The following is a 13910-nucleotide window of genomic DNA, read 5'->3' on the forward strand; positions in this document are numbered from 1 at the left end:
AGGCTGCTGAAAAAGGCGAGATCTTCCCCGTTGAGGTATGGGCTCCGCGGTGGCTGAAGGTGTTTTGCAGTGTTTTGTTGGCAATGTGCGTGGAGGACAAAAATGCAAAACATCTTCGCTTCACTAGGTTTACAGCACGACACTTGTGCCTTGCGATGACTGTCGGCTTTTCAGAATGTGAATCATGCCGTCCTACGATTCCAAGATGTCATCTGTTGGTGTTTCAGGCTGACAGAGCCAGAGAGAGCGACAGAACAGCAGCGAAAAATAGTGCAAAAGTCACAAAGTTTTTGTTTCCGGAGGAAGTACGTCGTCGCATGTGTCGACATATAAAAAATTCGTAGAAAGATAGAGAAAGAACAACAAAAGAGCAAGCAACAAGTGTCAACCTTCTCTTTCAAGGAAGGACCAACGCTGGGCAATAGTTGGGAATTCTCAGTGTTGAATTTCTACAGGCCGTCGATACTTAGAAAATCACGATTCCCCGCCATGGAAAATATAAAAAAAGTCTTGATTTGGGATGCTGGGGCTTCGGCTGCGCATAATGGATCTTAGTTGGATTCATCAGTCATTACCTGCATCCTTGCTTTGCTGCCATTGCGATACGTGATCTGTACACTGGGTGGAAGCTGCTCCAGAGGTTTGCTTGGCCCTCCTTCAAAGTCTATGGGTGGTTAATATGTGCAAAAGTAGATATGAGGCATTCAATTAAACGGCATTCTTCTACAGGTGCGGATGTGAAGGTCCATTAATTTATATCAGAATTTTGTTGACGTTGTGTGTCCATGTGTATGGATACCCTGCCGTGGACTAGATATAAAAACAAGTTCTAAAAACCTCGGTCATGCCTCGTTTTATATAGTTTTTACTTCCTACAAAAGACTCAGCCTTGGCATTTATCCCATACACTCATACCTTGGTTATCCGGACCCCAAAGTGATGGGCACTTCGGTCTACTGGGCACCCTTTGTGGAAACATTACTACTGTTTTGTCACTTTTGTGGAAATAGTCACGCCACATGCCATATCTATGGCCTTTCTCCATAAACATGTATGTGATTTGGAGTTACGGACATTTTGAAGTTACGGGCAGTGCCCGGTCCCGGACGGCCCGGATAAACGAGGTATGAGTGTACATACAGTAAAACCTGTGACTAACGACCACCCCTTGGTGCCAGCAAAAGCGGTCTTTAGTAGCAGGTGGTCTTTAGTTAGAGGTTTGCACCGTGCGACCATATATGGATCCCATTATATGATATGTATGTCAAAATGCAGCTAATAAAATTCCCCAGGACTTGCACAATGCCATTCTTATTTCAGGTCCAACCACACTTGGAGAGAAAGACGGAGAGATGGAGAGAGACACAGAGAGAGAGAGAAGATTATATTTTGCAGACATCAAATCCAGCTGCTACTTCTGAAGCCAGGAGTCAAACGTTCCCTGCGGAAGTTTCATTTTGCGCTGGGCTTTAAATTTGTTGTCGACTAATCGTACCGACTATCCTTGTGGGACTTCTCGATTGCTTGAACGCGATCCTTCAGCATCAGGACCTTGCGGTGCTGCTTTGTTTCTGTATTCCTTGGTGCCATCGTCGATTCGTCTGTATGACTGGGGTGACATGCAGAGCCGCTCAGTCTTCGTTTCTCCTCCGAGTATTAACATTGGTCAGAGAGCGCTTTCAATGCGCTCTCCAAGACGTTTCGTATCATGTTTATTCTTGACAGCGCTTGGAAATTTGACAGGTGTAGTGCAGTCCACACCGACTCCACAGTCAAAATGACCTGCATTCATTTGTTCAGCTGTAGTATCGAAAGATTCCTTTCAGGACCATGGAAAATCAGCAAAATTTCAAGAAGGAGCTTCGAGCAGCATTTGATTTCCTACATCGCGGTCGCTAGTTACGGGTCAAAAATCGTCTTCGGGACAAGAAGAGGCGGTCGCTGGTCGCGTTCAGCAGGTAGTCGCTAGTCACAGTGCATTTTGAATGTGAGACCGTCTGTGCCTGGCGCAGTGGTCGGTAGTACCAGGCTGGTCGCTAGTCACGGTGGTCTCTAGTTACAGGTTTTACTGTATCTACAACTTGGAGTCATGTCTCTGGTGTGAATGAGGTCAGCCAGAGAGTGCATGTGGTGGTGGTGGTGGTGGTGGTGGTGTGTGTGTGTGTGGGGGGGGGGGGGGTACTTCATTTAATATGTGATCGTGTTTGAGTGGAAGTTTGTATCAAAGGCGGATTTACATATAATTATTATAAATTGATAGTAAAGAAAAAAGGACAAAGAAACTACAAGTTACGCTATAATGTCCGCTAACACCACCAGTTACCAAACAATCAGCTCATGCGATTACATTGCACGACACTGACCGACGGTACTGACGTTCTACAACTAACTGGCTAACAGCTCTAGCACATCTTGGATGCGCACTCCAACAGCCTTCCAACTTGTACTTCCTTGGTCCTGTTTCTTTTCTAGTGTTGAAACGAGCGTATCTATAACAAACGAGCGATCAGTTCCACTAACACGCAAGCTATCGAGCGAGCGAGTAACGAGTTTCATTGATGTGGCAAATAAATATTTTTTAGATATTTTTTTCTAAGTTCGATTTTTTCAGCCGCTTCAAAAATATTATCACCGTCGGCATTTATTTGGGGTTGCTGCTGCTTCACTTCGGACTGCTGTTTGGTGTCGAGATGTCTTTTCAGCACCGTCGTTGAGCAGCCTTTTGCAAAGAATAGACCGTTTTCAAAGATTCCAAGCAGCCCTGTTCTTCGCTGCATTGCGGGACAAAACTTCCAAACGACTGACTCGAGCGTAACTTTCACTCGAATGGAGAGTTGACAGAAGAATGTCCTGCAACAGGTCAGCAGATGCAGAACAAGACATCAGTGGAGTCCACCAAAGCTGCAACGACAACTGAAACAACTCAGTGTTGACATGTCGTGCAGGTAACTGTAACTGCGAGTGATTTTCACTTTGCGTGGGACTGGACTCTCGATCGACCAGGAGTCGCAAAATATTCTACGACTCCCCGGTCGACATGTGCTGCCATGTGTACGTAGTACGGTGTACAATGTTCGTTAGCGCAAACGAGCTGGCCGCACAAACGAGCCGAGTTTTTGACGAGCGAGCTAACGAGTACCCGGTGAGATCGTTTCAACACTATTCTTTTCTATAAATTTATCCTTGGCTCTCCATCCGAGTCCATTATTTATATAAGGTCAACTCAGGCTGCGTTTACACGGAGACGAAACGAAACGGAATGAAAACGGGCTGGCCTAGAATCGTTTTCAAACCGTTTACACGAGAACGGAAAACGGGCGATCAGGCTGGAGTTAGCACGTGCTGGCTTGGCGCAAGGGCGGGAACACGTTAGTTGGAGTTGGTACGTGCTGGTGGTCGCAAGGGTTGGGTATTTCCCGCGAAATATAGTCCCGCGCGGAATGGTTTCCATGACCGCACTCCGTTTCCAATCGTTTTCACTGTTTTCACCGTTTACACGAGAATGGAAACGTTTTGAAAGCGTTTTTAAAACGTTTCAAAACTTTTTGAAGTGCGTTTCCATTTCGTTCCGTTTAGGTATCGTTTCCGGGCTTTGTCGTGTAAACGATAGTAGTAAACGCAACGATTTCGTTCCGTTTAGGTCGTACTTCGTTGTCGTGTGAACGCAAATCGTTTTCAGTCGTTGTCGTGTAAACGCAGCCTCAATCTGCAGACAGAACTGTTTTGTCCTTTGTGGACTCATCAGCGCAGCACAGGGTCAATGTATTTATTGGCTGGAAACTTATGAAAAGTCAATAAATACTGTTTATAAAATACCACTAAGGCCAATAAACACTGTTTATAAAATACTCCTTTTTACGGAAAAGTGCAGTGGTATTTATTGAAGAAGAGGTTGGTGCGACTTCGGCAATACTTTGGGAATTGTGTGTTGCTCCGTACATGGGAGCTCACGCTTTTCCTGCCGACTTAAATTCTCATTTATCGAGTCAAGCAAATTTATTTCAATTGGAAACTGTTGATGGCATGGTCACTAATTAGTGTGGGTATTTAGTATTTACATGTATGAAAGGTCAATATAATTATATTCACACAAACACTACGACTGTCACGACGTTGACATGATGTTCAACGTCATGAGATTATTTGCAGTACACGTCATAGTTTGTGTTCTCTACCCCGGTTTGTTTCCGCGTTCCCACACCGAAGCGGGGCCGCGTGTTTATTATTTCTACTGACTCACTCGCCTCTTGGCGACTTCCTCCATGTTTTTTCCTCCTTTTTTGCTCTGCGCAAGCGCCTTGCGCTTTAGTCGTCGTCTTCTTTCAGTTCACAGCAAGAACAATAATTTTACCTCTTGTGCAGTGTCAGTCAAATTCAGTCAAATCAAGCTCTCCCGATCCCAAGAAACTGTCTGGCGTGTGCACAAAGTGGTGCCGAAACCCGGGACATGAACCGCACCGGAGCTCGAAACGAGCCGTGCGTACCATTCCAATCTTGAGAAAGATAGACTCGACTCAAATAATTTGTAAGCAGCTTGCCCGATTTGGGTCGTCGAGCTAACATGCCGAAGAGAGCAGTGACGACCGGCACGCAGATCATGCGCCGGGCCAAGATCGCGCAGCTGCAAGGATCCATCGACGAACTCGTCAAAGAGGCCGAACTCCTTTTATCGAAGGAAGGAGGTCAAAGGGCCGACGAGTTGTCGCCAGAACACGTGGACTCGGATCCAAAAAAGCTAAGTACACTTGTGGATTGTATTGTTGAAGAATTGTACGCATATGATGAGGCGTGTGATGCATTGGCCAGTGTTTTGGACTCGGAGACTCTGGAGGGTTCAGATGAGGCTCTGCAAACGGAGATCTGCGATGTGGTTGCGTATTCGGTACGCATCAGAGGGTCAATTGTTGAATGCAAGCGATCTCCGCAGTACAGAGCCCAGACGAACCGTCCAGAAGCTGCTACTACTAGTACTAGCTCACCAAGTAGCACCAAGAGTACGGGCAGTGCGGGTATCAAACAAGAAACTAGTATGGTTGATTTGTCCAGCATCCAACAGTCAATAGGAGATCTTGTTCGTACGCAGTCTATTACACATAGTCAACACCAGCAAGTATTACAGTCGCAAGAGGATCTAATCAAACAACACCAACTAGTCGTACAACACATGCAAGCATCATCACCTCAACCACAACCAGCTCCCACAAGTTCAGTCAATTTGCCCAAATTTGAAATACCAACATTTTCTGGTGATTTCCTGAAATGGGCTGAGTTTCACGATATGTTTGTTGCGTCTATTGATGCGAATCAAGGGTTGTCGGGTGTCCAGAAACTGTCGTACCTAAGAGATCACGTAACGGGTTTGGCTCGGGATGCCATAGCTGGCTTGCCCATATCAGATACCAACTACACAACCGCGCTTGACATTCTCCGCAAACGTTTCCGGGAATGATCAGCTTCGCGTCAATGCACACTACACGGCAATCATGGACTTACCGCCTGCGTCCAACGCTACTCCATCTTTGCGTAGGTTGCACGATGCGTTGGAGGTGCACTTGCGAAGCCTCACAGCGCTTGGTGAGAATGTTAATCAGGCGGTGTTTGTGTCAATGATTACGAACAAATTGCCACGCACCACGCTAGCGGCTTTGGAATTAAAAAAGGGGCCACAATCCTGGACCGTTTCGGACTTGCGCGCTGCAGTAGCCAACTTCATAATAGCGAATGAAGCAGCAGATCGCCTCAGCCAGCCACCGAAAAAATCGCACGAATCACCATCTGCCAGTGCGTCCGGTCAATCTCTTGTTGCCTCAGCTTCAGCTACTTCAAAAGCGAAGCCCAAGAGAGTGTGTGTTTTTTGCAGTTCGGAGGCACATTTCTCTGACGAATGCAATAAGTACACTACAGTAGAAGCGAGGAAGAGCGTAGCTAAACAAAGGTGTTTCAAGTGTTTGCGATCAGGCCACTCCGTGCACGATTGCTCTAGCAAACGGCGGTGTTTCTATTGCCACAATCCTGCACACCACAGCAGCTTGTGTCCAGATAAATTCACTGCCGCATCCACTCAGAGGCAAGCTTCCACTATGAGCCCGAATGCTCAGTCCTTCAAACCCAAGCCTGCCACGAGCACGGTCGCAAACGCCGATCACCAGATCATGATGCAAACTGCTGTGGCACCGTTTCTCTCCTCCAAGCTGAAGCCGATCAATGGCCGTATTCTCTTTGATACCGGCTCCACCAAGACATACATCACGCAAGCTTATCGAGATCAGCTCGATTTGCCCACAATCGGAAATGAAACACTCTCCTTGGCTACATTTGGGAACAACAAAAGAAAAAGTACCGTGTACGCCAAGGTGAGTTTGACCATGCAGTGTAAGGATGGGTCCACTCGTGCGATTCAGGCCAGTGTACTTCCGAACATAACCGCTCCAATTGCGCGATGTCCACTTGCTTCTTCTTTTCCTCTTCTACAGTCTCTGCCACTTGCAGAACCGCTCTCCAGCAGCGCAGAGCCCATGGTCGTAGACGTCTTGATTGGTCTCGATCACTATTATGATATTATCGGCATGGACCGCACCGAACTAAGCGGTGGTCTGGTCTTGCTCGACTCCGTTCTTGGTTTTATCTGTACCGGCAGTCTGCCTGTGCCTGCCACCACAGAGGCGCAGTCATGTCTTGCTCATCAAACAGACACGGACCCTGAATTCGACCTCCGTAAGTTCTGGTCGACAGAGAGCTTGGGTACTTTTGACGATACGTCGTCGCAAGATCTTGTGGGCGAGCGCTTCGCCAACTCCATCTCCTTTGCCGAGGGTCGGTACGCGGTGAGTTGGCCCTGGAGGGACTCACATCCTCCTCTTCCGACAAACTACGGTCTGGCTTTCGGTCGCCTGAAGGCACAAGTGCGTCGCCTCGAAGCCCATCCGGAACTTCTTGACCAGTACGATACCGTGATTCAAGACCAGCTTGACAGGGGCATGATAGAAGATGTTCCTCGTGGTTTTACAACCAACCAGATTCACTACCTTCCACACCATTCAGTACTCAAACCTACTGCTACTACCACGAAGCTGAGGGTAGTGTATGATGCGTCCGCAAAATGTTCCGAAAAACTCGCCAGTCTCAACGACTGCTTGCACGCTGGCCCCAATCTTGTTCCAGACCTTTGCGGTATTCTTCTTCGTTTTCGTCTTTCTCCGGTAGCCATAAGTGGAGACGTAGAAAAGGCCTTTCTGCAGATTGGTCTGCACTCACATGATCGTGACGTGACCCGCTTCCTATGGCTGCACGATGCATCCAGCTCAGCTACTCCAGACAACATACGACAACTTCGTTTCTGTCGTGTTCCGTTTGGCGTTGTCAGCAGTCCATATCTCTTGGCTGCCACTATTCAGCATCATCTTAGCGCTGCTGATACAACAGATTCCGACCTAGTGTCTCGCAATATTTACGTTGACAACCTGTTCCTTGGTGCCAACTCTGGGACGGAGGCGATTGCTATCTATGATGCCACGAAGCGCCTCTTCAGTGTTGCGTCTATGAATGTTCGCGAGTGGTCTAGTAATTCTGCAGAGTTTCTTAGCAGCATTCCAGAACCAGACCGAGCCAAGGGTACTATCCACAAGTGCCTCGGTATGCTGTGGGATACAGAACATGATACTCTACATATTGCACCTGTCAGTGCCGTATCCAAGTCGGCCACAACGAAGCGGAGTATCCTTCGACATACTGCCCAATTCTTTGACCCCCTTGGTCTCCAGTCTCCTGTTCTTGTTGGTGCGAAGATTCTGCTTCAGGATCTTTGGAAGCTGAACGTCGGCTGGGACGACGACCTTCCACAAGACATCATTTGTAGATGGTGTGATATTGCGGCTCAACTTGAACTTGCTGCATCAACGAAATGTCCACGATTCATCAGTGCACCACGTGCCAGCGACGCTCGGTTTTCTCTCCACGTCTTCAGCGACGCATCTGGGCTGGCTTACGGTGCCGTTGCTTACCTTACTACTACGTTTGACGATCAACACACGTCGAACCTTCTAATCAGCAAGTCCCGTGTTGCACCTGTTGCTTCACCTACCATTCCACGTCTGGAATTAATGGCCGCGCTTCTCGGTGTTCGTCTGATCCAATTCGTCCGTCGGGAACTTCCGCTCACTTTCTCCTCTACCTTTCTATGGTCAGACTCCACCACAGTTCTCCATTGGCTGGCCTCTTCTGACAAACTACCTGTCTTCGTCAACAACCGTATTGATGCCATTCGTGCGGTTCCCGATGTTGCCTATCGCTATGTCCGCTCTGCCGACAATCCCGCCGACTTGCCTTCACGCGGTGTCTCTGTTCCTTCCCTTCAAGCCAGCTCGCTATGGTGGCACGGTCCACACTTCCTTGCCACTGCTGACCATCACGCCGAGCCAGCACTTGATCACCATGTCAACGTTGCCGCTGGGGAGGGTCCTTCAAGCACTTCGGAGATACCTGCACCTGTATCACACCCAACAGAGTCCACCGGTCCAGACACTGAGCTTGCACACGAAATGAAAAAAAAGCCTGATGCGCATCACGAACAAAAAAAAACATGTGATGAACCACCATTTGGTATTGATTGTGCCAGGTTTTCGTCTTTCAGTGCCTTAGTGCGTGTTTCTGCTCTGTGTTTGCGGTTTCTCTCCAGGTTGAGACCACAAGGCGGCAAGTCCTTCGGGGTGGATTCTAGTTGTAACTCAGAGGTCAAGGTAGCCAAAATCATGTGGCTACACCATGCACAACAGAATCTGTCAGACGTCAGTGCTGTCGAAAATTGTAAGAAGCACAGCCCGAAGGACAAGCTGCGGCTCTTCCTCGATGAGAACCGCCTCATCAGATGCAGAGGACGCTTGGAGAACGCCGAACTTTGCTATCAAGCAAAGTATCCAGTACTGATTCCCCAAACGCATCCCATCACCCAGCTCATCATCAACGATTGTCACCTGATGACGATGCATGGCGGCGTTGCACACACGCTATCAAGACTGCGTTACGAGTACTGGTTACCACGAGGGCGTGCAACAGTGAAGTCATTCATCACTAAGTGCCTGACTTGCCGGAAGCACCACGGTGGTCCATACCGCACCCCAGATATGGCCCCGCTTCCATCTGCCCGCGCAACAAGATCTATCCCGTTCACCCATGTGGGACTAGATTACTTCGGTCCTCTGCTCGTCAAGCACCAGCCAAGTACCAAGAAGGTATGGGTCCTCCTAGTGACATGTATGGCAACTAGAGCTGTCCATCTAGAACTGGTGGCAGACATGACCACAGAGGAATTCCTGCTAGCGTTCCGCAGGTTCGTGTCGTTGCGTGGTTGCCCTGAAGAGGTAGTGTCTGACAACGCGCCACAATTCATCCTAGCTAAGTCTGTTCTGGATGTGGCCTTTGAAGAAATGGCAACGAGTGATGATGTCCTGTCGTACATGTCGAGGACTGGTGTGAAGTGGCACTATAACCCACCGATCTCACCTTGGATGGGTGGTTTCTACGAGCGTCTCGTTGGAACAGTCAAACGAAGCCTGAAGAAGGTCGTTGGCCGCGCGCTCCTCACTGTGTCGCAACTGACTACCATTCTCATGGAAGTGTCAGCAGTCGTCAACTCGCGTCCACTGGTGTACGTGGACAATGACTTGCAGGAGATACTCACCCCAAGTCATTTTCTGTGCCTGTCCGCAACTACTGGTGGCGTGCAACCCACTGCTGATGACGGCGATCCGGACCACATCGAAGTTCCGACTGCAGCTCAGAATCTTCTCTCTGTCTGGAAGAAGGGTCAACGAACATTGGACCAGTTCTGGCGTGTCTGGCGAGACGACTACTTGGCTGATCTCCGCAACAGTCACACTCGGAAGCTCCGACAGGCACGCGTTACCGCTTCAGAACAGCCAGCCGTTGACGATGTTGTACTAATAAGGGATGACATGCCCCGTGGCTCATGGCGACTTGGTCGCATTGTCGCTCTCCATACAAGCAAGGACATGGAGATACGTTCCGCAACCGTCATCACTGCAGAGAAGACAGAGCTCAAACGACCCCTGTCTCTCCTGTACCCTATCTGTCCTGCTGCTAACTCCGAGGCTAACAACAACAGCACCGCTCCGGACACACACACCACTGGCCAAGCCGATCTGCCAGTTCCAGCAGCTGTTGCTCCACCCAGTCGTCCACAACGTGCTGCCGCTAAGAAGCAACGTCAGACGCTTCGCCAATTAATTGGCAGCGAACTTGTTTAGTTGAATCAGCTAGACAGTTGGTAGTTCACATCTGAACTCTCTCTCTCTCTCTCTCTCTCTCTCTCTCTCTCTCTCTCTCTGTGTGTGACGGTCTACTCTCTTTCACCCTTGCGTAATATATGCACTTATTGTGTTTTGTTTCCACATTACTTTGTTACGAATTATCTCCTTTTCTCTGCATCTCTTGCGGGGGAGTGTCACGACGTTGACATGATGTTCAACGTCATGAGATTATTTGCAGTACACGTCATAGTTTGTGTTCTCTACCCCGGTTTGTTTCCGCGTTCCCACACCGAAGCGGGGCCGCGTGTTTATTATTTCTACTGACTCACTCGCCTCTTGGCGACTTCCTCCATGTTTTTTCCTCCTTTTTTGCTCTGCGCAAGCGCCTTGCGCTTTAGTCGTCGTCTTCTTTCAGTTCACAGCAAGAACAATAATTTTACCTCTTGTGCAGTGTCAGTCAAATTCAGTCAAATCAAGCTCTCCCGATCCCAAGAAACTGTCTGGCGTGTGCATAACGACATTAGTGTTTATTCCATGTGTTTTGTATGGCGTGGTATTCTGTACATGTTCGTCAGATCTCGTCATGACTGTAACTCCTGCTTGGTTCCCTGGCTAGGTGCTATGCTTGCTTTGTTGAATTTTTCCTTGAGCATTGGATTTATTGATTTGTATTTGACCTGTCTTACCTGTGTCTACGTAACTTGTTCTGCAGTATCCTTGATCGTTGTGTTAGGCAAGTGCCCAGATTTTTAGTATCCATGCTGGATTAGTCAGTAGACTGCTCTGCTGCACTGTTCGATGACGTAGTTGCGTTCCTTTATTTCGCTTCGCACTCGTAGTTTGAATTTCTTGAGTGCACGCACGGTGTATTTTTTGTGTTTAGTTCTAGTTGACGTCATGAGGTACTATTTTGGCTACCCGGACTGTACGAACTATACTCAGTCTCGATCGAGTATCGATCTGGCTACATTTTCGATACATGTGTTTTCCGTATTTGATGCATGCAGTACGCTGGCGTCGTTTGCGCTGGTTGTAGGTGCACTTGTACGTGCACGTTCCGATGAGGACAGCGTTTTCGCATCCGCTTGTGCTTTGATAGTCTGTTTACCTGGGTTTCTATCCAGTTCTTCTTCTCTCTTGCCTCAACACAGTCATGTAATTTCTTTCGTCTCCTTTTCTATCTTGCATATCCTCTATATCGTTCGTGCCATGTAAATAAATACTGGTCGGTCTCAGTTCCTGGAACTTTTGAGTGTAAGATACACAACACCATGCATACATCTATTCTGCCCCCCAGATTTTACATGAAGAAAGTAGGACTGGTAGACATCACTTTGGCATGAATTGTTTTGCCAAAATAATGTGTAAACCACCATTTTGCTTGGCTTGGCTCATGTACTGACCACTTACACAGTATAAAGTGGTCACTATACAGGAGCCAAGCTGATCGTGGGACGTTCATAAAAGTCGAAAAACACAAAAATCCGGACAGTGGCAAGGTTGCTCCGGAGCACTAGCATATGCCCCTGCTTACCGATTGGTGACGGGCAATTCTTGAGAGTGAACACACGTTTCACGCAACAGTAGCCATGAATAGCAATATAATCGAGAGAGAAGAAGTCAACTGTCTTGAATAGCTGATGCACTACATCATGTAGGTCAATGCACAGTGATGTCCACTGCACCAGGCACACATACATACACATAAACACACACACGCACACGCACACAATAAAAGTACACACTTGTACGCAGGGCAGAGAGTGATGATGGGTTCTCGACTTAAAAATATAGCGTGTGGGTCAATAAGTTGTGTGTATTAGCTAAGTTAGCTCGCATGTGCACGTGTACGTGTGTTGTTGTGATCGTATTTTTTCCATACTTTTTAAAAACTCCATAAAATTGTGAACGGTACCATTCGGCTGTTCAATAATGCAACAATCTCTCCTCCTCTTCTCCATGCACTCTCAGCCGACACGTCCATTACAATATCCTATTCCGTATCACCGAGAGTCCGTAACCCTCCAGAGTGCACAACTTCACTGATCAGATCTGGGAGGGCGAAACCCGTGTTGCACGTCAGAGTGTGACATCATGAGTAGGGGAAGTGCATCCGTGGCGACGATGGAATGATGCAAGTCCAACCCAAAAATGATGTACATCACGGATCACGCCGTCCCAAAACCCTATCCCGGTCAGTTGCACACTTTGGGGGATTATGGACTCTTGGTATCACCTTCTCTAACGAGCCTTTGATAGGCGAAGCAGATGTCAAAAGGAATAATATCAGTATCAAGATTTGAAGTACCCGTAAGTTGCCGTAACCCCTTCGTTGTTCGGACTTTTTGGTGTGTGTAATGGCTACCGAGGGTGGTTGGGAGCGCATGGAGAAGAGGATGATCGTTGCATTTAAAATTCTCAAAGAGAAAATGAGGCCGAACCGAGGCTGGTAGCAATGAAAGAAATATTTTCAAAGCCAGATTTGAGCCAGGCCCGAACCTACCTTGCCTAGACTGACAAGTTAGTGAAGTCTTTAAGAATTTTGAACAAAAGGACGAGCCAAATCGACATGTGTACCAGCTTCCTCGTCAATGCCACCAAGATAGTCATCTTGTCACTCACAACAAACCACCAACTCAACATCACTCTTAACGACACACCCCACAGCAAGTCAACGAACACCGTCACCGTGGAATCATACTAGTGTTGAAACGAGCGTATCTATAACAAACGAGCGATCAGTTCCACTAACGAGCAAGCTATCGAGCGAGCTAACGAGTTTCATTGATGTGTTTTTTCTAAGTTCGATTTTTTCAGCTGGTTCAAATTATCACCGCCGGCATTTGGGGTTGCTGCTGCTTCACTTCGGACTGCTGTTTGGTGTCGAGATGTCTTTTCAGCGCCGTCGTCGAGTAGCCTTTGTAAGAATAGACCGTTTTGCAAAGATTGCAAGTAGCCCTGGTCTTCGCTGCATCGCGGGAGAAAACTTCCAAACGACTGAGCGTAACTTTCACTCGAATGGAGAGGTGACCGAAGCATATCCTGCGACAGGTCAGCAGATGCGGAACAAGACATCAGTAGAGTCCACCAAAGCTGCAACGACAACTGAAACAACTCAAGTGTCGTGCAGGCATACAGTCACTGTAACTGCGAGTGATTTTCACTTTGCGCGGGACTGGACTCTCGATCCACCAGGGAGTCGTAACATATTTTACGACTCCCCGGTCGACATGTACTGCCATGTGTACGGAGTACGGTGATCGTTAGTGCAAACGAGCTGGCCGCACAAACGAGCCGAGTTTCTGGCGAGCGAGCTAACGAGTATCCGGTGAGATCGTTTCAATACTAAATCATACTGTACAAAACAATCTCCAATGAAACTCACATGTCACCCACAGAATAAACAAATCCAAGAAACTCACATGTCACCCACATAATAAACAAATCCAAGAAACTCACATGTCACCCACATAATAAACAAATCCAAGAAACTCCTTCACCAACTTCATAAAAACACAAGGCCAACTTAACTCGTAATCTTGTAATCGTAATCTACACCGCCCACATTTGCCCGGTTATAGAGTATGACAGTCTCATGTTATCCAACACGGAGCCCCTCTTCAGCATATTGCCGCTGGCTGTGTT

General features: G+C 47.8%; 1 protein-coding gene across 2 annotated transcripts in view; it reads right to left on the minus strand.

Annotated features, from left to right (window-relative positions):
* LOC135821432 (uncharacterized) overlaps positions 1-13910 on the minus strand; it is a gene marked incomplete at its 5' end in the record, with an annotated part of 66049 nt that overhangs the window by 35592 nt on the left and 16547 nt on the right. Inside the window, 2 exon segments of one of the 2 annotated variants that reach the window (XM_065334494.1) lie at positions 576-664; positions 11800-11944. In XM_065334494.1, the coding sequence (XP_065190566.1) occupies positions 576-664; positions 11800-11944 (234 nt within the window). 2 annotated transcript variants of the gene reach the window in all.

This window comes from Sycon ciliatum, chromosome 1 (genome assembly GCF_964019385.1).
Source record: "Sycon ciliatum chromosome 1, ocSycCili1.1, whole genome shotgun sequence".
NCBI lineage: Eukaryota > Metazoa > Porifera > Calcarea > Leucosolenida > Sycettidae > Sycon > Sycon ciliatum.